Source organism: Manis javanica, chromosome 13 (genome assembly GCF_040802235.1).
Source record: "Manis javanica isolate MJ-LG chromosome 13, MJ_LKY, whole genome shotgun sequence".
NCBI classification, from domain to species: domain Eukaryota; kingdom Metazoa; phylum Chordata; class Mammalia; order Pholidota; family Manidae; genus Manis; species Manis javanica.
The window spans coordinates 50230147-50257242 of NC_133168.1; the positions used below are offsets into that span (position 1 = coordinate 50230147).

The 27096-nt window shown below is 43.4% G+C and overlaps 1 protein-coding gene across 2 annotated transcripts in view; it reads left to right on the forward strand.

The window, feature by feature from the left end:
• The window catches only part of TMEM200A (transmembrane protein 200A), a 92643-nt gene extending 66910 nt beyond the window's left edge, over positions 1-25733 (forward strand). For both annotated transcript variants that reach the window (XM_036994073.2, XM_036994071.2), the window contains exon 2: positions 22803-25733. In XM_036994073.2, coding sequence (XP_036849968.2) covers positions 22819-24294 — 1476 coding nt within the window. In that variant the 5' untranslated portion in view covers positions 22803-22818 and the 3' untranslated portion in view covers positions 24295-25733. The remainder of the gene's footprint in view (positions 1-22802) is intronic.
• The last annotated feature ends 1363 nt before the right edge of the window (positions 25734-27096 follow it).

Consider the following 27096-nt stretch of genomic DNA (forward strand, 5'->3'; position numbering starts at 1 on the left):
CACACAGAAATCTGTAGCTTTCCTATACACTAACAACGAATCAATAGAAAGAGAAATCAGGAAAACAATTCCATTCACCATTGCATCAAAAAGAATAAAATACCTAGGAATAAACCTAACCAAGGAAGTGAAAGACTTATACTCTGAAAACTACAAGTCACTCTTAAGAGAAATTAAAGGGGACACTAATAAATGGAAACTCATCCCATGCTCATGGCTAGGAAGAATTAATATCGTCAAAATGGCCATCCTGCCGAAAGCAATATACAAATTTGATGCAATCCCTCTCAAATTACCAGCAACATTCTTCAATGAATTGGAACAAATAATTCAAAAATTCATATGGAAACACCAAAGACCCCGAATAGCCAAAGCAATCCTGAAAAAGAAGAATAAAGTAGGGGGGATCTCACTCCCCAACTTCAAGCTCTACTACAAAGCCATAGTAATCAAGACAATTTGGTACTGGCACAAGAACAGAGCCACAGACCAGTGGAACAGATTAGAGACCCCAGAAATTAACCCAAACATATATGGTCAATTAATATTTGATAAAGGAGCCATGGACATACAATGGCAAAATGACAGTCTCTTCAACAGATGGTGCTGGCAAAACTGGACAGCTACATGTAGGAGAATGAAACTGGACCATTGTCTAACCCCATATACAAAGGTAAACTCAAAATGGATCAAAGACCTGAATGTAAGTCACGAAACCATTAAACTCTTGGAAAAAAACATAGGCAAAAACCTCTTAGATATAAACATGAGTGATCTCTTCTTGAACATATCTCCCCGGGCAAGGAAAACAACAGCAAAAATGAGCAAGTGGGACTACATTAAGCTGAAAAGCTTCTGTACAGCGAAAGACACCATCAATAGAACAAAAAGGAACCCTACAGTATGGGAGAATATATTTGAAAATGACAGATCTGATAAAGGCTTGACGTCCAGAATATATAAAGAGCTCACACGCCTCAACAAACAAAAAACAAATAACCCAATTAAAAAATGGGCAGAGGAACTGAACAGACAGTTCTCCAAAAAAGAAATACAGATGGCCAAGAGACACATGAAAAGATGCTCCACATCGCTAATTATCAGAGAAATGCAAATTAAAACTACAATGAGGTATCACCTCACACCAGTAAGGATAGCTGCCATCCAAAAGACAAACAACAACAAATGTTGGCGAGGCTGTGGAGAAAGGGGAACCCTCCTACACTGCTGGTGGGAATGTAAATTAGTTCAACCATTGTGGAAAGCAGTATGGAAGTGCATCAAAATGCTCAAAACAGACCTACCATTTGACCCAGGAATTCCACTCCTAGGAATTTACCCTAAGAACGCAGCAATCAAGTTTGAGAAAGACAGATGCACTCCTATGTTTATCGCAGCACTATTTACAATAGCCAAGAATTGGAAGCAACCTAAATGTCCATCTGTAGATGAATGGATAAAGAAGATGTGGTACATATACACAATGGAATACTACTCAGCCATAAGAAGTGGAAAAATCCAACCATTTGCAGCAACATGGATGGAGCTGGAGAGTATTATGCTCAGTGAAATAAGCCAAGTGGAGAAAGAGAAATACCAAATGATTTCACTCATCTGAGGAGTATAGGAACAAAGGAAAAACTGAAGGAACAAAACAGCAGCAGAATTACAGAACCCAAAAATGGACTAACAGGTACCAAAGGGAAAGGAACTGGGGAGGATGGGTGGGCAGGGAGGGATAAGGGGGGGGAAGAAGAAGAGGGGTATTAAGATTAGCATGCATGGGGGGGAGGGAGAAAGGGGAGGGTGGGCTGCACAACACAGAGAGGACAAGTAGTGACTCTACCACATTTTGCTAAGCTGATGGACAGTAACCGTAATGTGGTTGTTAGGGGGGACCTGATATAGGGGAGAGCATAGTAAACATAGTATTCTTCAGGTAAGTGTAGATTAAAAATTAAAAAAAAAAAAAAGAAAGAAAGAAAGAAAAGGGGGATTACTCCTTAACAGGATAAAACTATTGGTAAATCAAAGATCAACGCATGCTTTAAATATCCTTAATGTTGATCACTTAAAGGGTGTCAGATGATCAGCTATGGAGGTACTCTTTTCTGATAATATTCCTTTCTCTTAATTAAAAAAAAAAAAAAAAAAGCAGTTACTGTGTGCTGACCTCCAATGAGTTCTGCACAGTGGTATAGAGGGCATGTCAAAGTGTGGGCAAAGGGTCTGTTTGTTTCTACGCAGAAGATCAAGGCCTAGCTTGGATACCCAGAAAATGAACTAAGATACGATATGAGGAGGAGCTTCCGGCATCAGCACTCTCTGGAGGACTCGTGCCGGGGGATGATCATCAAAAAGCCTCCACAGGGATCCGGACGATGCTGCGGTTGTGGCTGCATCTAGCCCACCGTTTCCTGGACTTGCCACTGGAATGAGGAGGGAGATGTCTAGGCTGGCATGTGCATACAGTGAGACAACGAATTTGACTGGATCTGTACTGTTGGAACTCAACCAGGAGTTGGGAGGGGTGCAAGTTGTAGCACCCCAAAACCTCATGACTATAGACTATCTATGGTTAAAAGAACATATGGGATGTGAACAGATCCCAGAAATGGGCTGCTTTAATTTGTCTGATGGTTCAAGTACAGTTGGACAATATCCATCATATCATAGATAAATTTTCACAAATGCCTAGGGTGCCTAAATGGTTTTCTTGGCTTCACTGGAGATGGCTGGTAATTATAGATTTGCTTTGTTTATGTCACCGTATTCCTATTATGTTAATATGTGTGTGCAAATTAGTTAGTAGTTTAAAACCTATACATACTTAAGGTACTATACAAGAAGATACGTCAAAGAAATAATCAATCCTCCCAAGTTTCCTTCATATGCTACATCTATAGCTTTTCTTCTTCCTTCCTAATTACAAACCTTAAATAGAATTCGTGCCTCATATCGAATTTACCGAGTATCATAATTCCTCCAGGTGGTAAAGATACCTCGAGACAAGTGCTGGGCATAGAAGCCACAGGGCATAAATCTGCAAAGAAGTAAAAAGCTAACCTTTGCAAACAATATGGCTTCTCTCTCACTTACCAACTTTACATTTCCCTGTATGGCCCCGGAAGATGACTGGTTAGCCAGAGACGGGTAAGATTCCTCAAGGGAGGAACAACCTAAGACAGGCACAGTCGCAGGGGGGCCATCAGGTGAGAATTTGGGGATCAACAGAGGTGAGGCTCAGAACCTTACCCCCCCTGCTTTGAGAGAAATCTTCTGCATCCGTGGATGTCTTGCTGCCCTTGTCTAGCCTGGATTAATACTTAGTCCATAGGCACACACCTGATCATCTGATCATCTATATTTGCCTTCTTACAGCACTAAACTATGTTTTCTACCTTTATCTTGCATCTACCTACCACTTCAGCATTTTATTAAAAATAAAAATAATAATAATAATAGGAGAAATGTGGGATCAACATATAAATCAAGTACAAAAATCAAATGAATATTCATATTTGACCTGATGGTTTATAGGTCATATTGCATGATCAAAACCGAAAGTTTCTGTGATGAATGCCCTTGTACTGTTCACCATGTAAGAATTTATTCACTCTGTAAGAATTCGTTCACTATGTAAGAACTTGTTCGTTATGCTTCAGAAGATTGGAGACTGACGAGAATTAGGCTTGAGATGGATTAATGATTGTACATTGTGCATTGACCCCCCTATACTGAATTTTATTGTTGTTAACAACCATTTGATCAATAAATATGAGAGATGCCCTCTCAAAAAAAAAAAAAAAAAAAAAAAAAAAAAAAAAAAGTCTTAGAGCCGGAGGTAGGGGTGTAGATAGAGAGGCAGTGAAGTGCACTGGAGGGGGGTGGAGTTGGGCCTACACAGTGGTGGATGGTGAGATTATCTGGGTATTCTGGCTCCCATAGGGGTATGTCTGCCAGGGGACAGAGGGGTTGTCCTTCTGCATGGAAGGAGTAGTTGGAAATATTAAGGGGCACGGCGGCCAGCAGTGGGCGCTGTAGTGATGCGCACAAGAAACAATTGGCGGTGTTGAGGGTGTGGTTGAGAAAGATGGTGGTGTCTTGAATGAGCTGTAACCAAGAGTAGGAGGAATAAGATGAAGAGGCGCCATCAAGAGTTTGGATAATGACTTTTTCGGAATGTCTGATATCTGATGCAACTTGAGAGATCTGGGAGCGAGAGGGAACATACTCTCGAGAGATATGAAGGGTACCGTGGGGGGTCGAGGACCCCTTGTAGTAAACTGAGGCTGTTACTCCAGCAGCCCATCGAGAGTCCCAGGGATCTGGGATTGATAAGGAGAATGAGCCGTTGGGATATTTCATGAAACGGTTGGAGGAGTAATACTGTGGGTACTGGAAGTCACCCATGTAGTGAATGGTGCAAGACCAGTAGGGGCATCCCCCGTAGGTGTCTGGCCATCGCCTGCAATAGGCTTGTCTTTGGTCATAGAGGAAGCAGAGGTAGGGAGAATAAAGGTAGCTGTAAATGAATACTTCAGTGGAGGGAGGAAAGTGGAGGTACAAAGGCTCAGAGCAGCCTTTCAGAGGGCAGTCTGATGTGGCAATGAGGGCAGTAACTTTTGTTTGATGCTGTGTGTAAGTCTGCTTGACTTTGAATCGCCATACAAAGGAGGATGGGGCGGCAGGGAAGACAATAGGAATGAGGGAAAAAAGCGAGAGAGCAGTAAAGGAGGAAAAAGTCATGATTCAGGTATGGATGGCAAAGAGGGTGCACGGGAGATGTGGAGCTTCAAGGGATCAGAGGGATGAGGCGTGGTAGAGTAGACAGCGTCTTGGGCTGTGTCCGAAGGACTCTGGATTGTGACTGATGGGTCTTGGGTGTCCAGAGAAGGTGAGTCTTGGGTATTTGGTTTCAACCTGGAGATATGAATCCAAGGGGTGACAGAGTTATCAGGCAGTGAGAGCTTGGCAGCCGAGGGGGTGCAGAGAATAACTGGGTGTGGACCTTCCCATTTCGGGGTGAGAGAGGGCTGATCCTCTGGTGGCTTATAAAACACTAGTTGGCCGGGCTGTAAGACAGGAGGATTTTGGGAGGCGGATGGATCAGGAAGGAGCCAATCTTGATATTTCCACAATTCAGTGCGGAGGAGAGAGAGTAGTGGAAGGGCTATATTGGGAGGAATTGGTCCTTTGTGGGAAGGGAGCCCCGGGGGTAGAATCGGGCGGCCGTACATGATCTCAAAGGGTGACAAGAAGGAAGGTTTCTTTGGGAGGGCTCGAATGCGGAGTAGAGCTAAGGGAAGTAAGCGAACCCAGTCAAGGTGTAGTTCTAGAGATAGTTTGGTCAGGATGTCTTTTAGAGTCCTATTGGCTCTTTCTACTTTTCCTGAAGCTTGTGGTCGATAAGGACAATGTAAATGCCAGGGGAGCGAGAGCGACTTGGAGAGGTTCTGGATAATTTGGGCAGTGAACTCAGGGCCGTTATCTGATTGGAGGGAAGTGGGCATCCCGAACCTAGGAAAGATCTGGGTGAGGAGGATAGAGGCAACTACGGATGCTCGTTTGTCAGTGGTGGGGAAAGCTTCAACCCATCCTGAAAATGTATCTACTAGCACGAGTAGGTATCTGGTACGTCGTACAGGGGGCATGTTAGTGAAGTCTATTTGCCAATCTGCAGCGGGGACATTACCCCTTGCTTGATGAGCCGGGAAGGGTCGGGCTTTGAGGGGGGTATTAGGGTTAGTGCGTTGGCAGATGGTGCACTTGCAGGTGATTTGGTTAAGTAGGGTTTTGTCTTCAGGAGAGAGAGGAAAAAAAGATTGTAAAAAATGGATTAAGGATTGGGGGCTGGGGTGGAACAGGTCATGTAAGAGGCGGAAGAGAGACTCTTTGTCCTGAGAGCAGAGGGCATCTTGTGATAAGGCTAAAACTGCAAGGGCAGACGGATTGTTGCCTGGTGCGTTTTCTGATAGGGCAACTGACCGGGCTACTCTGTCGGCCTTGTTGTTACCTCTTGCAATGGGGGAGTCATCTTTTTGATGTGATTTGCAGTGGACTATGCCTAGTCGGTGTGGGAGTTGTGAAGCCTCTAAAAGTTTAGTAATTAAGGCTGAATTAGTTATGGAATTCCCTTTTGTGGTGAGGAGGCCTCGTTCTTTCCATACTGCCGCGTGGGACAAGAGAATGTGGAATACGTACTTGGAGTCCGTGTACAATGTGAGAGACGTGTCCCGGGCCGGAGTGCAAGCTCTGGTGGCTGCAATGAGTTCAGCCTGCTGATTGGTTGTACCAGGGGGTAGGGCTCGTGCTTCAATGACATCTTCGAGGGAGACTACTGCATATCCTGAGTAGTGGATGCCCTCATGTTTAAAGGAGGACCCATCAGTAAACCAGATGAGGTCGGAGTGTGAGAGGGCTCCTTCGGAGATCGTGGAGTGGCATGGAAGGAAGTTGTGAAGGGCTTCTAGGCAATCATGCGAGGGAGTATGAGGAGAGTAGGGCAGAGGAAGAAGAGTGGCTGGATTTAGGGGCGGGCAGGGGAGGAAAGAAATGTTTGGATTTTGGAGGAAAGAGGACAGTAAGGTGAGGAGTCTGGAGGGGGGGAGAGTCTGTAAACTTTTGTAGGTTAAGAGATCTTTTAGGTGATGTGGGGACAGAATGGTAAGTGGCGCTCCGAATGTTAGTTTATGAGCTTCTTTCTGCAAGAGCTGTCCAGCGGCTAATGCCCGTAGGCAGGGGGCCCATCCCCGAACTGTGGGGTCTAATTGCTTGGAGAGATAAGCTACTGGGGCAAAGGATGGGCCATAATATTGGCCTAGGACTCCTAGAGCTTGACTGGACCTCTCATGAATGTATAATGAGAAGGGTTTTGACAAATCAGGGAGATGGAGAGCTGGAGCTTTTACAAGGGCTTGACGGAGCTTAATGAAGGAGTGTCGGGGTGAGGATGATAATGGTTCTTCAGGGGGGCCCTTGCTGAGGTCGTATAGGGGTCTTGCCAACAGGGAGAAGTTAGGGATCCACGCTCTAAAATACCCAGCCAAGCCTAGAAAGGAAAGGATTTCTGTCTTGGTTTTGGGAACGGGCAGGTCAGAGAGGAGTCGTTTTCTGTCTAAGGTAATGGACTTTCTTTGCTGAGACAGAAGGAATCCAAGGTAAGTGACAGAAGGGGAAGAGATTTGAGCTTTGGCAGGGGATACTCGGTAACCTCTGGAAGCTAGAAGGTTAAGTAGAGACGCAGTGTCAAGTTGAGACTGTTCCCACGAGGGACTGCAGAGCAGAAGATCATCTACATATTGTAATAAAGTGGACTCGGGGTGATCATGGTGAAACTGTTTGAGGTCTTGAGCTAGGACTTGTCCAAAAATATGGGGACTATCTCGGAAGCCTTGTGGTAAAACTGTCCAAGTAAGCTGAACAGAATGTCTGGTGTATGGGTCCGTCCAGGTGAAGGCAAAAAAATCTTGGGAGGAGGGGTCTAGGGGAATAGAAAAAAATGCGTCCTTGAGATCTAGGACTGAGAAGTGGGATGCAGAAGCAGGGATCTGCGATAAAAGGGTGTATGGATTTGGAACTAAGGGATGGATAGGGACAACGGCTATGTTGATGAGGCAAAGGTCTTGGACAAGGCGGAAAGATCCGTTGTTTTTTTTAACAGCTAATATGGGGGTATTAAATGGGGAGTGAGTGGGTCTGAGGTAGTTTTTGTTTAAGAGATCTTGAATGATGGGTTGGAGGCCTATGAGGGCTGAAGTGGTTAGGGGGTATTGGGCCTGACAGATATACTGAGAGGGGTCACGTAATTTGATAGAAGCAGGGGGACATAGGGCCATGGAGGGGCTTGTAATGTCCCAAACTTTGGGATTTACAGGGTGTATAAGGGCAGAACTGGAGCTTTCATTGGGTAGAGGGGGGTTGTCGGCTATGAGGGCCATCAGAAAGGGAGTACTGGGGGCTGTGGGATTGGATATAGTTATGGAAACGTGGAGGAGGGAAAGGATGTCCCGTCCTAGTAAGGGGATGGGACACTGGGGCATAACTAGGAAGGAGTGGGAGAAAGGTATGGGACTGTCTAGGATTGTGCATAAAAGGGGGGGGGTTTTAATGGGAAAATCTGTTTACCTCCTACCCCGACTATAGGAGTAATGGCTGGCGTGGTAGGGCCCCGGTATTCTCGCAAGACTGAGAAGGTGGCTCCTGTATCTAGGAGGAAGGAGATGGGGCGACCGTCTACTGTTAAAGTAACCCTGGGCTCCTGTTTGGTGATGGAAATGGTCGGGCGAGAAGCCCCCGGGCCCCGTCAATCTTCTTCTGCCAGCCCCACTACGGTGGGCTTAGGATGGGGGTTGTTCGTCCAGCCTCCCCTTTGGGTGGTTGGGCAATCAGACCCCCAGTGGCCCTTTTTGTGGCATCTGGGGCATGGGGTGGTAGGAGATCTGGGGGAGGGGCACGCCCTTGACCAATGTCCCTCTTTTCCGCACTTGAAACAAGCTCCTTGGGGGGGCTTGTCTGTAGAGGGGCGCCCAGGTTGTGGTTTTATCAGCTGGGCCAACATCTGGAAATTGGCCTGATCAGCTTTTTGTTTACGGCGTTCTTTCTCCTCCTCCCGGTTATGGAAGACTTTAAAGGCCACGGTTAGGATCTCAGTCTGTGGGGTAGCGGGGCCCTGTTCTAACTTTTTGAGTTTAGCTTTAATGTCGGGGTAGCTTTGAGCTAGGAAGTATGTCATAAGGACCTGTCTTCCTTCAGGTGTTTCTGGGTCCAGGCTGGTATACTGTAATAGGGCTTGAGTGAGTCTATCTAAGAACTCGGAGGGGGTTTCATCTCTCTTTTGAATTATGTCTTGGAGCTTTTGAAAATTGACTACTTTACGAGCTGCCTTTTTTAGACCTGCTATTAAGCAGGAGGCAAAAATATCTCGAGAGTGGAGACCCACAGCGGTGTTATAATCCCAGTGTGGGTCTTGTTCGGGGACAGCAGTGGGACCAGGGGGACAGGTGGGGTCAGTCCTGTGGGTTTCGGTAGCATGCATTTGGGCGAAGTCCCAAGCTCGTCTACGCTCCTCAGGGAGGAGAGTATTGGCCAGGAGCATGAAGATGTCATGATGCGTGAGGCTGTAAGACTGGAGGGTCCATTGAAACTCCCTGATGTAGGTCGTGGGATCAGTGGAAAAGGAACCTAGGCGTTTCTCTAGTTGGGCTAAATCTCCTAAGGAGAAAGGGACGTGAACACGCAAGATGCCTTCGGATCCTGCTACTTCCCGGAGCGGGGCGATAATTTTGGGAGGCCCTCGGGACCGAGTCTGAGGGGGACTGAAGGGTTCTGGCTCAGTCTGTGCAGGGGAAACAGGTAATGGGGGCAAAGCCGCGATAATTTTGGGAGGCTCTCGGGACCGAATCTGAGGGGGCAAAGATGGACGAGGCTCTTGGAACTTAGTTAGAGGGGGGCTGAAAGGCTCAGGCTTGATTTGCGGGAGGGGGGAAGGTGAGGGGGACAGAGGAGGAGGTGGTGAGGTGCAGGAGGAGATGGTGGAGGAGGGGGAAGGGAGAGGATGGGAGGCTTCTGCGGGGGTGGAGGCGGTGGCGGCGATAGAGGAAGGGGGAGGAGCTGTGGTAGGAGAAGAAGGGGAAGGGAGAGGATGGGAAGCTTCTACCGCGGGGAAAGCGGCAGGGGTGGGGGCGGTAGAGGAAGGGGGAGGGGCTGTTGTAGAAGGAGAAGGGGAAGGGAGAGGATGGGAAGCTTCTGCCGCGGGGGAAGCGGCAGCGGTGGCGACGGTAGAGGAAGGGGGGGGCTGTTGTAGGAGAAGAAGGGGAAGGGAGAGGACGGGAGGCTTCTGCCATGGGGAAAGAGGCGGCAGTGGCGGCGGAGGGTGGAGGGGTTGTAGGAGGGGGAGGGGCTGAAGGGGGAAGTCTGTATGGCGGAGGCTCGTCGGCCGGGTCAAAGGTAATTGAAGAGGGACTGGGAGTGTGTGGAGGGGAGGGAGACGGCTTGCAGGCTAGGAGAACTTGGGGCGGGGAGCAGGTGGTGCAGAGGCTGGGATTTTGAGCTAGGAGGCGAAAAGCTTCGATATAGGGAATCTCCTTCCATTTTTTCAGGCGCTGGCAGTAGTTAAAGAGATTGCGAGTGATGTTAGGATCAAGAGTTCCCCCTGCGGGCCATTGGTTGTTATTGTCTAGGGGGTATGTCGGCCAATCTTGGGAGCAATATTTACGGAGAAGTTTTGGTTTTATATCAGGCGTCAGGGAGAGGGTAGCCAGATGCTTAAGCAGGCATTCAAGAGGTGAACTTTCAGGGAGGGATGAGGAGGCTCCCATGGCTAAAGGACAGAGAAGGAGACAAACAGGGGAAGACGAACGGAGATCCTCAGACTGGAGGCAGACCACAAGGAGACAAAATGGCTAAAGGACAGAGAAGGAGACAAACAGGGGAAGACGAACGGGGATCCTCGGACTGGAGGCAGACCACAAGGAGACAAAGGGCGTCCCCGATGATCCTTGGTGGTCTGCGGAAACTCGTATACGAGTCGGAATTTCTTGGGAAGTGTGGGTCGTCACCCAAACTTCCCTAAGAAGGCAGAGTGCCGGAGTCACGAGGTACCTAGCGCTAGGCATTTTCGGCAGGCCGAACAGGTTTCGGCGGACGGAACAGAAGGAGGAGGGAGCGGGAAAAGGAGCGTTCTCATCCGCAAAGGAGTCACCTCATTTATGGCTGTTGGGGGGGGGCTGAGAGTCTGCTGCAGCTGTGAAGGCCTGAGGTGGGGGTTTATGGCTTTTGGAGGAGGGGCCTGAGGGTCCGCTGCAGCCGTGAGGGCCTGAGGCAGGGATTTATGGCTGTCGGGGGAGGGGCCTGAGGGTCCGCCGCAGCCGTGAAGGCCTGAGGCGGGGAGCGTTCCCTCCTCGTCCCCGAGCGTCAGGGCCTTGCCGGACGATCACGGTCAATGGCACTGCGATAGCTCAGGGAAGAGTGGCCCACCCCGGGGGAAGTTTTGCTTAAAAAGTCTCAGCTGAGGTGGGGGTTTATGGCTTTTGGAGGAGGGGCCTGAGGGTCCGCCGCAGCCGTGAAGGCCTGAGGCGGGGAGCGTTCCCTCCTCGTCCCCGAGCGTCAGGGCCTTGCCGGACGATCACGGTCAATGGCACTGCGATAGCTCAGGGAAGAGTGGCCCACCCCGGGGAAGTTTTGCTTAAAAAGTCTCAGCTGAGGTGGGGGTTTATGGCTTTTGGAGGAGGGGCCTGAGGGTCCGCCGCAGCCGTGAAGGCCTGAGGCGGGGAGCGTTCCCTCCTTGTCCCCGAGCGTCAGGGCCTTGCCGGACGATCACGGTCAATGGCACTGCGATAGCTCAGGGAAGAGTGGCCCACCCCGGGGGGGTTTTGCTTAAAAAGTCTCAGCTGAGGTGGGGGTTTATGGCTTTTGGAGGAGGGGCCTGAGGGTCCGCCGCAGCCGTGAAGGCCTGAGGCGGGGAGCGTTCCCTCCTCGTCCCCGAGCGTCAGGGCCTTGCCGGACGATCACGGTCAATGGCACTGCGATAGCTCAGGGAAGAGTGGCCCACCCCGGGGGGGGGGGGGACTTACCTAAAGGCCAGAGAGGAGTGGTGAGTGTGATGAGCCAGCGCCGGAAAAAGAGGACGAGGGCAAGCTGCTGCTGGTGTTGGGGGAAGACGGGGACCAGTTGGGGTGTCCCGTCTCCCGGGTTTCGGCACCAATGAAAGGAAAGGAGCGACACACAACAGCAATTTACCGGAGAGTTCCGCTTTATTAGGGAAAGGTGCTGGGATATATAGGATGGGGCATAGGGTGATTGTGGTGTTACTTCTACGGGGCTGGTGGCTGTTGGCTAGGTGCTGGGATTGGGAGGGGGGGCGAGAGGTGATTGGGCTTCAGGTGGCGCCGGCGGGAACCGAGGACCCCGAAAAGAAGCCGGAAGTTCGCCATCTTACTGGTGGGGACCCTTCAATACATTCCCTCAAAGTCTCCAGACAAATAATTTGAACTTCTTGGCAGTTCTCTTAGAAAAGATTTAGGATAAAACTTTTTTCTTTCTTTCTGGAATTCATCATTATTAAAAAGTCATCATTTAACTAATATTTAGTTTGATTTCAGTAAGGCTGGTGACCTTAGGTTAGTCAGCTTTATTCCATTTCAATCTGAATGAATCCTAAAATGACTTCCTCTCAACTACTTTATGAGAAGAAATTACTATCCGAGATCCCAAGTCAGCCAGGCAGGGCTGGGTGGGGGAGCTGTGATGCTGACCGGAGTCTCCATCAAGCAAGACTTAGAGATTTTTACCACTGAAATCTGACTTCTTGAGAACTGCCAATTCAGAGATACACTTCTTTGGTCCAAATCCCCAACCACTCTAAAATCATCCAAGTCCATTTGTGCTCTGCTTGTGGCTCGTCTTCTCTCTGTTTTCTCTGCTGGGATTTCTTCCTGCCTCTCTGCTTTTCTCCCTCCCTTCTTCGAGGACAGCTTGAGGGCCACCTTCATCCTGAAACCTCTCCTGCTAATTCTCCCCTCCCCCACCCCCAAGGTCATTGTCTCCTTTTGGCCATCCTCGTGCCTCATGAATACTTCCACTATTGTGCTTTAAATGCTTCTTAGCACTTGCTTGCCTTCCTGTTTCTAGGTTTTCAGCCTGATAAGAGCAGAGGATGTCAGATTCACGTCAGAGCTTTGGCACAAAGTTGACCCTCAATAAATACCTGTTGAATGCAGAAATAAATGTTCAACATCACTGGCATGGATCCCTCAGATAAAGGAACATAGAAGGTTGAAATTATTATAAGTGGTTATCTGGATTAAAAGCAGGCCAAGCAGTGCTAAATAGAGAGAGTGAGATTCTCTGCTTTCCAAAATGAACTAGACATTTGAACCAATTAGCATCATTCTGTAAGAATCAGGAATGTTATTTTGATTTAATCATATTTGATTTAATTACTTAATTTAATTATCTTATGTGGATTTAGGAAGAAAAAGGAGTCCTCTTCAAAAAGTAATACAAAGATAATCCAGGCACCCTGTAAACATATGGTTTAAAGCAAAAGACATTGAAGCCTGTACAAGCTGAGCAATTATTTCAATTCTGTATATCATTTTCATTTTGAAGATATAGCCAGTTCAGAAGTAATGTAATGGCTACAGAAGTTGTATAGTCAGAACTTGAAAGGCCTTAACCTAAAACACCTACTTACATACAAATTACATATCTTCTTGGACTCTAAGCTCATTGGTATAAGGGGGATGTTGATAACTACTTTTCAGAGTTGTGAGGAGTTAGTGAGTCAACATGTGAATGAGCCAAAAAACATTTGATTAAATTCCAGTAGGCTACAGATGAGGTCTGTGGTCTAGCATCTAACTACAGCAAGCCTAAAAAAATGCTTAAAGAATTAGTAAGTTCTATTTGTCTGTGGATCTGGTATCATTGAGGATAAAAAATATAAACAAATGCTAAGTATTTGTTTAAAAAGCATGTGTGTGTGTGTGTGTGTATCCTTCTTAGTTTTTTTCATGACTAAAATCGAGACTGAACACATTTTTAAAACTCAGATTGAAGTTACATAAAATTATCGAACAGCTCAACCTTGGCATAGACTCATCTTAAATAAGCCTGAGGGATGTTAAGGCCCTGGAGGAAAAGTTCAGTGTAAATATACCTTCTATGGGTTCAGATGAAGGAGGAAAAAGGGGCAAGGGCTAACCTGGCATGCGAGGGACTGTCCCCTTCCCACTACCCTACCCTGCTCCTGCTGTAAGGCTCTGCCAGCACAGACTCTTCCCCACTGGGATGACTCATGGGCCTCTGTAGACTTACAAGGGTGTACTGCACTCAAGGGATGAAACAGGGCACATGGAGGGGTCAGAACAAAGCTTTAATTACAGAGCATGAAATTAAATGAAATTCTGTCTTACTCTGTCATCTTTATGAGGAGATGCATGTAAATCAGGCTAAGCAGGAGAACCCTTTGCAAAACCCGAGTCCAGTTTCCCTCTCATAATAAGACTGAAGATCTCTGTCCACCTTTTGCTGCTCCATGTGTTATGAGAATAATACTCTGAATTTTCAGGGTATTCTCAAACAGAAGCCATTTCCATAAGCGACTCCAGGTTGTCAAGCTAGAGTAACCAAAGATCATCAGTGAGGACTGAGCTTTGGGGGAAGAAATAAAGCCACACTCCCTCTGAAGGCCGGAAGGGAGCTTTGTGAATAAGTCGGGTGACCCAGGTACAGATGCAACGAATAAGTCCTGATAAAGGATTTGCTTTATGATGCACAGCTTTATCCTTGAGCATATTCTAGATTATAAATTTCTTATAGACAGATACCAATTCTTAATTCATCCTTTATGTTACCTTACACCCAGTAGGTAGAATTGTCCTCTGTGCTTAGAGTTTATAAGTAAATCTTCTCTTTGTGAATTTCTGATTTAGTCTGGTTAGTGATTTTAGCCATTTTCTGTTTTCTCTGGTTCTGTGTTTTTAATCTCAAAGTCTACATTAAATTAGCCTTCAATTTTTTAAAAAATTTTAAACTGGCAAACCCAACAGAATGATCCATAATGCTAAGTGAAGTCACTGCATATATTCTTCTGTAGAAGAGGAATCTGTATAAAATGTCCAATTTGTGATTTTAAATGCTTCAACTCTTTATTCAGGAATATCTCAGCTAATTTCCTGCATTTTAGTAATTTGTGACTTGCTTAGCAATAACTTCTTAACACCAATTTCAAATCAACTTCCTGCCAGGAAACACAGAAAACTGGGAGTGTGGCAGTCATTGTAAGAGCTTGTCCAGATTTGAGGAATTAGGGTACTAGGCAAGAAGGTTAGTTCTACTTTGGGAGAAATAGTCTTCTAATTTCTTCTGTTCCTGCAGAAAATATCTCCCACTTGGTCTCAGCAGGGATTTTTCTAACAGCTCATTATGGATCTGTTATTTGGCCTCCTGAAGGCTTTTGTGTTCCGCAGGCCTTATGACTTTTACTTTGTGGAGAGTAGCTGTTCCATGTCATTGTTACACAGCTCATAATTGGTTTGGGCCTGTATTTTACTGTTTTTTCAGGCCAGCAGGTTTTGAGGGCATCAGCAGCAAAGAACATGTATAGATTTCCAAGTGCAATCTCTATTCCTAGCATTTTCTGCATGCTTAGGATATACTTGACCATAAGGTGATATTTTATATTTAATGACTTGAGTGCCATTCTGCTCATTATAAAAGTTCTGTACTTTCCTTTAGTTCCAGCACTCATCCAGATGTAGGAATCCATTGAATATTAAAAAACCATTCTCTCCAAGGCACACCAGCAAAGGTCTTAACAAATATGTGAAATCATAGCTTAAACTTCTTGTTACATAATTAACATTTTTCAGATTTTCACTTTCTGTCACCCTTATGGCATCTTCTCTAGTCCCCATAGCCCCAAGCCCCATATTCCTCTTCCTTTTCAGTCTGTTTTATGCCCACGTGTCCCACTGGAAACAGAATTGATCTTTGCAGAACTGATTACTCATGTTAATTCAATTGCATCACAAAGATAAGCAAAAATATCAGATAATCTGGTTTTGGTTTTTCTACCTTGTTTTTATTATTGCTATTGTTCCTTTGTCATAAGACAAGTTCTCCAAATCTGAAGAAACAGAGTGAATTAAAAAGAAAGACATATACCTTATTCTTTCTATACTCTCCCAACTGCCTCTCTCTTCATATAAACTCAACTCTTCTTTGCAACTACTGAATTATTAATGCTTCTGCCAGTTTCTACAGTCTCCCTTTAGATAGATTTTGACTCTAAGTCCCAGTACAAACTTGAAGTCATAATTTCCTCTCCATATACTGTGAACCATCAGTAATTATTTAACTTTCTATATTAAAATGTGTTTTGGTTTACCCAGCTGAACAATGAGTTACTATTACTGAGTAATGAAGAGTTAACTATAATAGCTGTTGTTTATTGAGAATTTATTGTAAATAGCACTCTGTAAACATTTACATATATTGCTTCATTTTACCCTTAAAAATTAGACACAGCTAATGGCACTAATGTGGAGCTTAGTTGTCAGGCACTGAGCTTATTTTCTTTGCTTTACAAAACCTGATAGGTACTTTTACTGTCCCCATTTTACAGATGGGGAAAGTGAGGTTGATTCAGTTCAAATGTAGCTGTTAAGTAGTGTGTAGGGAATTCACCCTCCCACCCAAGTCTTCTGCCTCCAGAATACATATGCTGTGTATTAAAGGTTTTTGCCATTTTACAGGTGGAAGAATTGAGACAAGGAGATTTTAAAACAACTGTCCAAGGTTGTGTGGCTGCCAAGTCTGTCTGATTCCAATGTCCATGTCCAAAACTGTTGTGACACACATTAAAAAAGATTTCTATTCTATTCTTATTTTTTAAAATTTAATATGATTGAACTTTTAGTCACCCATAGACATTTTCTCTTTCAACCCTGGTAAAGATATATATTAAAAATCTTACTCTAAAGGTTTAAAATGCCTCTACAGGGAAGAAAGTCCTAAAACTGTTCTAGCTTGAACAGAAAATATTCCCATCTGTCACATTTGTGGGTACCACATGGGGTTTTATAGAATGTTTGTGTTTGGTCCTGAAGGCATAGATTCATTTTTATTTCCTTTTGGCAGAGAGCCTCACATTCTGGTGAATTTTTAACCTTCAAGATAAGAATAAAAATTAAAACATGTAAGTTAGACAGTATCAAATATATTTAAAATAATAGGCACACTTTAGGTGAGAAGATGAAGAAAAATCATTAGTCAAGGACCCTTGTGAAATAGTGAGGAACAAGGCTGAATTAGAATCTGTCTGCATGACCAACTTCATGGCAAAATGAGCCAAGCCTCCATGAACTGCTGCTGCCTCTTGGAAGCCCCCACTAATACCTCCAGACTGTGGGGAAAAGCATCCTCCTGTATAGTTCATTTCATTTTAAATGTGTACTTTGCTTTTCCACCAGACTCCATACTCCTTGAAGTCAAGGACCAGTTGTTAACTTCGTGTCCCCACTGGTTAACACATTTCAGTCATATTCAAGCTTTCTCAAGTCAGGTCACGTTCAACAGATAAACTTGCTGAGCATTTATTACATTCCAGACACCCTGCAAGGCATTGGGATAGCATGAAAAACAAAAGGAAGAAGACTAACCAAGAATGAATACTGGACTGGGAATCTGACAACTTAAATTCCAGTCCCATTCTTTCTGATAATTCGTTGTGAGATCTTAGACAACATTCTTCTTGGTCCTTAGTTGGCTAAAAGGAATGTCTAATTCAAAAAAGACTTCTAAAATCTCTCTACTCTGTAAGTCTATTTACCTATATTTATCTCAAATATAAGTGTGTGAGTTCATCTTTAGCCACACCTGACATCTATAGACTCACAGTGTGGTCAGAACAGGTCAGTGTGGTAAACTTCCATGAGGGTGTGAATACTAAAAACCAGTATACGTTAGTGCCATGAAAAGCAAGTTCCAGAATGTTCCTGAGCTTGTAAAATGGGTAAAGGACAACAAACAAGGCTTGTAAAATTATTATCAGAGCAAGTACCAGAGAGGATAAGCCTGATGATTAGATGGCATGGTGTAATGTTAACATCTGATACACAAAGTAAAAATCCTCTCAGTCAAGGAGAAAGAGCTTTCAGCTGAAAGGGGTAGAATGAATATGGTCCAGAGGGAAGATGAGCACTAGGTGGGCAAGTAGAGAAGAATAGAGTGCTTGAATGAGTGCAAGAGTCTGTATCTCAGTGAGAAAGGTAGTGAATGAGATTGAGTTCCTGCTGATGATTTCCAAGGCCTGCAAATAATGGCTGTGATGGTAAAGGCCTGGAAATGGCCCAGCAGGATCCAGATTTGCAGTGAGGAAGAAGGTGTGTTGTGCAATTGTAAACTGGTAGTCTTGATGGCTGTTGCTAACAAAGTTGTGGCTAGTTTATGAACACTGGGAATGGAAAACAGGATGATTAACATGTAGCCAAACTAATTTCTTTTTGGTGTCAAGAGAAGAATATATACCTACTTGTCTTTTAGTTTGGCTTTTAACAAAATCATGGTATCTTTTTGGAGAATAGGGAAACTGAGTGTGACTGACCTTCTGCTTAAGTTTATTTACACCTAGGCAAATGGCCTCCTCAAATAGAGAGTTGCTAATCATGATATTCTTCAGACCAGGATACATATTTTGATCCCTATAACTATAATTGCAGTATCAGGTATCAGTTTTGGTAATTACATGAATGAATATCTACACAAAGTAACAATGTCTATCTAGGAGGAGGTTTCTAGTGAAATACCACAGGGCTTTTCTTCAAGTTCCAAAAGTTTGGGTGAAATTTTGGATGAAGAGAGATTGATAAATAAAATCTCTCTGCCCAAGTTAACAAAATGAAATTCAGTGTAGTAAGATTCTTGGAACTTTGAGGATGTGTGTCCCAGTCCTTCCCTGTCAGGGATGGTAGAGAGCAAAGAGGAGGAGTATAGAGGTATAGAGGGGTGTGTTCTGAGTCTGCACCTTCATATGCTGAAGGGGATGTAGACGGGTCAGAGGCCAGATGTTCACCCAAGGACAGCCTTCAAGCTCATCCATTCCCCATGGCTTTTCCCAGGTGGTTACTGTAACTTGAGAAATGGAAGATGATTGGTCCATAGTCACATTTGTAAAGTCAAAGAGCATTCTTTAGAGTATGTTCTGATGGAAACCAGAATCAAAATAAGAAGTCTGCCTGGGAAAGAAAACCTGAAATGGAAGCAAATTTGGAGGCCTAGTTCCATCTCAGATTCTGTGAGAGCACAGGCTCTGGACCTACCCTTAAGCTGCATGACCTCAGACAAGTTACCTTAATTCTCTGGGCCTCAGTTTTCTCATCTGCAAAGTGGAGATCATAATGATGTTACCCACTTCCAGAATTGTTGTGAGAATCAGTATGTTCCTATACCTAAAGCACTTAAAACAGTGCCTGACCACAAGCAGTGTGTGTAACTATTATTATTACAATTGTTACTATTAAAACTTAGAAGAATCTTACAGTTTGTAACAATAAGAAGACTGTAGTCAACAGGGTCCCTATCTCCCCAACATCAAAAAAAAAAAAAAAGGCAGGGATAAAAGTGTAGGGTTGGGGACAAGTGGCTTTGTAGCATAAATAAAAAAGATTAAGGCTGTTCCTGCATATACTGAAGCCCTTTGGAGCAAGTTGACATTGCAGGTTGAAGACACAGGTAACTCTGGGTTTTATGGTTTTCTTTTATTCACTGGGTTTCTTATTGTAAAACTGCCTTTAGCATCCACATGCCATTCCCAAGATCAGCCCCTCCTTACTGCTTTTATCTGCAAGTTGAGATTAATTTTCCTAAGATTATGCACGTAGTATTTGCTTACTCCAACTCCATTGAGTAGGAGTGTAAAAGTCAAGCATCAAGGAATGACACTTGCTACCTTCCAAGACCTAGGCCAGCCCTTCCATTCAAGCCTTATCCGCTCTCCTCTGTCAGCACTGAGCTGGGGACGGGAGGCAGGCCAGAGACTGTTCACCAGGCTTTCTTTATCTTGACCTCACCTGAAATGCCATTCACTTGACTTTGTTCCTGAGGTAAATATTAGAATGCTGTTCCCTTCAGGAAGCCTGTTGTAAAGGGCCTCCCTAATTGAACGTGCCTGCTAGGGGTTAGGGGTTATCTCACTGGGTTTCGCTTAGCTATGTTATCTCCTCCAGGAGGTTTCTGGCTCTTAAGCAGTGACTGAGTTTACCCACCTTTGCTTTCCCCTCAGGGTCAGCTTGGGGCAGTGATTCATAACAAAGGCTCACTTAGTGTTGAATTGCCTTGAGTGGAATAAAAGGAGAACATTTATTCTCTTCAAGGTAAATACGTGTAATTGTCAAATCACTATATTATATGCATGAAACCAATATAATATTGTACATCAACCATACTTCATTGGTACCCAGCCTGAGCTTGCCAATCCTCAGGAGTCGTGGACCCCTAGTGGTGCCTGCCCCTGTCTGGGCCTGGCCATGGGTAGACTGGCTGAAGAGCTCTGTGACCCTTTCACTTCCCCCTTCTATCCTTCACTCCTGAACTCCTCCAGGAGTCTTCTGTCCTTTTGTTGTCCATCAGTGTCCACACTCTTAAGTGCCCTGTTTCTTTCTCCCTGTCTAGTCTAACCTGCTTTGCTTGCTCTCAGAGGAGCCCAGTCCCTCATTGCTCTTTTCCACCAATTTATCCTTCTCTATCTTTCTCACAATATTTTTTTCTCTTCTAGCCACCTTTCCTCTATGAGCCATAGGAATAGAAAATGGCAATGCTTTGCAGAGAATGGTTTAACAAGTGGGGGAGGACTTGGAATCTGTGTGGAATGGTAATTCACAGTGGCTGCTTTTACTGCAGATGAAAGCCTTCTTCCCTTGTTTCATTCTATTGAGAAGGATTTCAGATGAAATCTTACCCTGCTATATGGATATAACTGAGGGAGATGGCTGCTATCTAATCTAAACATTGTACTCAAACATCTGCAACTATTTTTGGTTCAAGAAAACAGAGGTTGAAACTAAGCTTTGTTTTAGCCAAGGTTTGTGAGAAATTCTAAACTACAGTGTGTGTGCTTCAGTAAACTCACAGACTAGAGCTATGGGTTGTAATAGTTTGCAATGTTTGTTCTTCCAGTGTTAAACTATTTTAATCCTAGTTATAATTCCAGTGAAGACTGCTTTACTCACCAGCTTGTTCAGCTAACTAAAACTGTAGATACCATCCACAACCCCGTTATTTAAACACAATTCAGAAATCATAAACAGACATTCAAAGGAAGAACTCGATTTCCCCAGTGCTAATGCCATGAAGAAACACTCTCAGAAATTTGCCTGAGACCTTGTGGGTCTTAAAATATCCTCCATTTCCTACCAGCCAGATCTGGCAGCTTGAGAAATGTTCATTACAAATAATGACAAATATTTTACCACAGAATTTTTACTCACAAAATGTTGCTTTTTGTTTTGGTGTTCATTTGTTTGTTCATATGTTTAACTGGGAAAGTTGTATAGTAATAGGGTCATCCAGCAAATTTCAGAAAAAGAATTATCCCCCCCTTATTGAGCATTTTAGCAAGTATTTCTTGAATACTAGTTATGTGCAAGGTGCTATATTGAATGTTTCTGGTAATAAATATATGAGTTAAACTTGACTCTTGACCACAAGTAGAAGAACAGAAACATTATAATACAGCGAGTGCCATAGAAAACTTGCTAAAATGAAGAACGAGAGCTCTGAGAATGAGAACTTGTGTGGGACTGCTGAATCAGCCAGAGGATGCTTTACCGAAGTGGATTATGAGCAGCCACATGTTAATATGTGAAGTGAAGGGGGTCTAGCTAGAGAATCTAGATGGATGAACATTAGCAAAGTCTCAGAAACAGTGTAGTATGGAGTATAGGGAGTATTACTGGGCTTTAGTTTTACATAAATGAAAAGGAGCAGTTAAGAGATAAAGCTAAATTTCATGGGTCTGAAATCCCAGATTAAACTTTGGTAGGTGGTAGGGAATAGTTTATCCATTATTCCATCTTTAAACAACTTGAGAGCTGTGTAATAGGATAATTTAACAGATGATGAATCTGCCTTCAGTGTGTGAGCTCGATTGTGGAGGAGGAGAAATTGGAGTTTAGAAGACCAGTCAGGAGGTCTTGTAATGGTCAAGTAAGAGATAGTGAGAGCTGCACTGGGCTGCAAAGAGTAAGATTGGAATGGAGAGGTAGAATTGAGGGGCATTATACAGTAAAAATGTCTGGGATGCAGAACCTGACTGAAAAATGAGAGGAAGAAGAAAGGGAGAATTTAAAGATAACGAAAGAGGCAAGTCTGGGAACTGACACCATGAAAAAAGTCAGACAAGGCAAGCAGACCTGTGAGATGTGAGCTCAGCTTTGCTGGGCAGTGCAGGAATGTACATATGTTCTCCAGTGGAGAGCTGGAAATGTGAAATTGAAACTTAGGCTATGATTTGAAATACAGACTTGGGATCCATTAGCATAAAGGAAATGGTGGAAGGTGTAGGAGAGGATATGAATGCCGTGGGAGTCTGTAAGGAGTAGATGGCCAAGGCCACGGCTCTCAAGGGAAGATGATGTACCTTTACGGTGAGGGACGTTGAGCCAAAATTGAAATAGTCAGTGAAGCCAGGGAAGACTTAGAGTCATAAAAGACTGGACAAGAGAGAATTTCAAGAAAGAAAGGGTCATCAGTTGTCATGGAGACAGAGAAGTGAGAAAGATGAGAATTGAGAGGGAGAAATTAAATGTGGTAGTTAGGAGTTCACTGATGACTTTCATAAGAGTAGTCTGGGAATCATGGGTTGGTGCAATATATTCTTTTTGTTAAGTCTATGGTTTGATTGTTTGGGTCCTATTAAGTGTTCGGGATTTTTCCATTTCTTTAAAATAACACAGATAATCAATAGGAGTGTGTGTGTGTGTGTTTGTGTGTGTGTGTGTGTGCGCGCGCAAGAGAAAGAGTATCTTGTGACCAGGAGACTGTTTCATATAATAAGTGATAAAATTATTTGAGTACAATATACCTTGAGCTCACCTTTCATTGATAAAAGAAACACTAATTCAGCCAAAGAGGAAATCTACAGAATTGTATGTTAGTTAGTAAACAAAACTATGTCAAAAATATGTTCTTCTGTTCCATTTCATTATATGAAACAACTACAAAAATATATAAATAATGGTTGAACTGATGAGCATACCCCCCAACATATTTAGATTATCATCTTTTTCCCTTCTTTTCAGAATAAAAGACCAAGCTATGATAGCAACTGGTGGAGTGATAACTGGCCTGGCCGCGTTGAAAAGGCAAGACTCGGCCAGGTCACAGCATCATGTCAACCTCAGCCCATCCCCTGCTACTCAAGAGAAGAAACCAGTCAGGCGTCGGCCTCGGGCGGACGTTGTGGTTGTTAGAGGCAAAATCCGGCTTTATTCCCCATCTGGTTTTTTCCTCATTTTAGGAGTGCTTATCTCCATTGCAGGAATTGCAATGGCTGTCCTTGGATATTGGCCCCAAAAAGAACATTTTATTGATGCTGAGACAACACTGTCAACAAACGAAACTCAGGTCATTAGGAACCAAGGTGGTGTGGTGGTTCGCTTCTTTGAGCAGCATTTACATTCGGACAAAATGAAACTACTCGGTCCTTTCACAATGGGAATCGGCATTTTTGTTTTCATCTGTGCTAATGCCATACTTCACGAGAACCGTGACAAAGAAACCAAAATCATCCACATGAGGGATATCTATTCCACCGTCATCGACATCCACACGCTAAGAATCAAGGAGCAAAAGCATATGAATGGCATCTACACTGGTTTGATGGGAGAAACTGAAGTAAAACAGAACGGAAACTCCTGTGCCTCGAGACTGGCGGCAAACACCATTGCCTCTTTCTCGGGATTTAGGAGCAGTTTTCGGATGGACAGCTCCGTTGAGGAGGATGAACTTGTACTCGATGAAAGCAAGAGTTTGGGACATCTTATGCCACCTTTGCTGTCTGACAGCTCTGTGTCTGTCTTTGGCCTCTGTCCACCTTCCTCCAAGACAACCAATGATAAGACCAATGCCCCTAAGAAATGTGAAACCAAGACAATTGTGTCATCATCCATCAGTGCTTTTACACTGCCTGTGATCAAGCTTAATAACTGTGTTATTGATGAACCCAGTATAGATAACATCACCGAGGATGCTGAGAACCTCAAAAGTAGGTCAAGGAACCTGTCAATGGATTCCCTTGCGGTCCCTTTGCCCAACACCAGTGAGTCCTTCAAGCCGGTCAGCACAGTGTTCCCGCGGAATAATTCCATGGGGGAGTCGTTGTCAAGTCAGCACAAGTCCTCTGTGGCCCTTGGACCTGGGGCTGGACAGCTCTTGTCTCCCGGGGCTGCTAGGAGACAGTTTGGGTCCAACACATCCTTGCATTTGCTCTCATCCCATTCAAAATCTTTAGACTTAGACCGGGGTCCCTCCACCCTTACTGTTCAGGCAGAACAACGGAAGCATCCAAGCTGGCCCCGGTTGGATAGAAGCAACAGCAAAGGATATATGAAACTAGAGAACAAAGAGGACCCAATGGAGAGGTTGCTTGTGCCCCAAGCTGCAATGAAAAAAGACTTTACCAATAAGGAGAAGCTTCTTATGATTTCAAGATCTCACAATAATTTGAGTTTTGAACATGATGAGTTCTTGAGTAACAACCTAAAACGGGGAACTTCTGAAACAAGGTTTTAATATTAAAAAAGATATCATTTTACAAGGCTATATATTTTAAAACTATTTTCACCAGTCTTTCCTTGTTAAGGCATTGGTTATAAACCCTTTTAATCAAATGGTTTGTAGTGTATTAGACCTGACTGCTTAATTCTCTGATGGAGGTGGTTGTATGTTTGGGTTACTTAGGAATGCAGTATTCTTTATTATCAGATAGGATTTTATTTTTTTCCATTCCATTGAAGGCATGGTTTCTCTTATTAATATGATTACAAAATGCTTCCATCTGAAGTAAAGCTCCTTTGCTTTAAGTTCTTCCATTGATGGTCAGTTTGGAAAAGGTAAGATACCAAAGTGTGGACTAGAAGTACCAAATTTAGGCCCAAGACTCAATATGTCTTTATAAATGAGTGTAAGGGAAAATCTTAGTTATGATTTTTCTGAGTAATTGCTTTCATATAGAATTAGTAAAATTATTTTCTTTCAGAACAGGGTGAGCTAACATGAATTGGTTAAATTGGTTTAGTTCTGTGTGAGCTAATTGATATGAATTGGTTCAGTTGGTTGTGACTCGTACTGTGAGTTCTAGGTAGGTAGTATTTTTCAACATCAGTTCTATTTTAGTAATATTTTATCAAGAAGCCAGGTATTTGGGAACCATGCTAAGAATGCCAGCCACTCTTAGGGGTAAATATCAAAATGCTGTTAGCTATAAATTTAGATATTCAGAATCAAACTTTGGCTTGATGAATGAACCAATTTAGTTTTTAGAAATGCTTTCCTGAAATAATTATATACATGAAGAAAATGTCGACTAATGAATGAAAATATATTATACGGTAGTTAATGCTAACTAGTCTCAGTTCATTTTCCTACTCATTTGTATAATCACCCAATATGCACTCATTCCCACACCCTATTTCCCCCCAGTATTTTTTGGATCCTGTTATTTGGGAAATAATCAGCTTACCTTGACATTTCTTTTTATCTTCGCATATCACTAGCTTGATGGTTCAAGAAAATTTAGTCCTTGACAAATTGCCTTGAAATTTACCTTGTGCTGGAAAGCCTTATGATAACTCCAAAGACTTTCTTATAGTATAATACATTTTTAGGATTGTGGTTCTCAGTTACTGAAGATAATAAATATTCAAATAGATGTTTCCATCAAAATATCTTCATGTTTTCCATTAAGGTAACATAATTTTAAAGAATTGTTTAATGGCATACTCAGGAAATTTTATAGGCTTTTTCCAATGCCTAAACATTTCTGAACATCAGTATTACAGTTGTTGTGGAAGAAAAGGAAGATATATTTCTATTTGTAGCTCCCCACAATCCACCTGTACTGGCATCATGAGTTTTCCTGACTTGTTAGAACATCAAGCCTGTGTATTGTAACAGAGTGGGCCCAATATTTTACTATAAAGCATTTAATAAACTTCTGTTCTTCATAGAAATTTGTGTTCTTCATACATTTGCTATGATTTTTTGAAATAGTGTGTTTCTGTTTAAAGTTTTTTTTCAAATATATGCTTTGAAAGTATATACTTTTTAAAAAATATACATGAGTATATTTTCAGATACATCTATTGACAGTATCTATGCTTGATACTCTAGGACATGTTGGTGCTGTGGCTTTTTTGTTTTGCTTCTATTAGATTAAAGAGCTGGGTCTATTCCACCTTTTGAATTAGGCTGTTTTCATATTTTATTCTCATGGTGTGATCGTTAACTTTATGTGTCAACTTGCCTGCACTAAGGATGCCCCAGATTTTGAGATGTGTTTGTGAGGGTGTGTCCAGTAGAGATTAGCATTTGAATTGGTAAACTGAGTAAAAAACGATCACCTTCCCTAGTTTGGGTGTATATCATCCACTCTGTTGAGGGCCTGGAGAGAACAAAGGCAGAGGAAAAGCAAATTTGCTGTTTCTGCTTGACCTGGGATATCTAATCTTCTCCTGCCCTTGGACATGGGTGCCCTTGATCCTTTGGCTCTTCAACCTCAGATTATGGGTTACACCTTTGGCACCCCTGGTTCTTAGACCTTCAGGTTTGGACTACACCTGCACTGCCAGCTTCCCTGGGCCTTTCTAGCTTGCAGATGGCAAATTGTGGAACTTCTCAGCCTCCACAATCATGAGAGCCAATCCCTCAAAATAAATCTGTGTGTGTGTGTGTATGTGTGTGTGTGTGTGTGTGTGTGTGTGTGTATGTATGTGTATGCATATACATATACACACATACACAGAGGTATTGGCTCTCATGATATAATGATATATCATATACATATCATTATATATATCATTAATACAATTGGGATCATTTTCACTTTAGATTTCATTGACTCTCAGAAAAATAACCAGATATATGGCATCTAGCAAATGTCAGTGATACTCGCAGATTTGAAAACAATGGCTCTCAGCACTCCTTATGTGACAGATGACTAAAGCCATATAATTTGCTCAGTTCACCCATGAAAGAGCTCTGTCAATTTTAAGAGGATTAAACAGCATGGGTCTTGGAGGATTGAAATACAGGAAGTGGGGCTCAAAGCAGTGATTCCTATTCAAGCTTCTCTCCATTAAAATGCCTGAGATTTTTGTTTACCAAACAAATCGACTTTATTATAAATAATTAGAATAAATACAAATCTTAACTTTCTCATTTTAAGTTAATCAGATACACATTGCTAATTAAAGCCTCAGATTAATATCAGACAGCTGAGGTTACCATACTAACTTGATACAAGTACACCCAAAAGGAATTTTAGTTAGACTGCATTTTGTACATTTCCCTTAGGGTTTCATAAATACTGAAAAT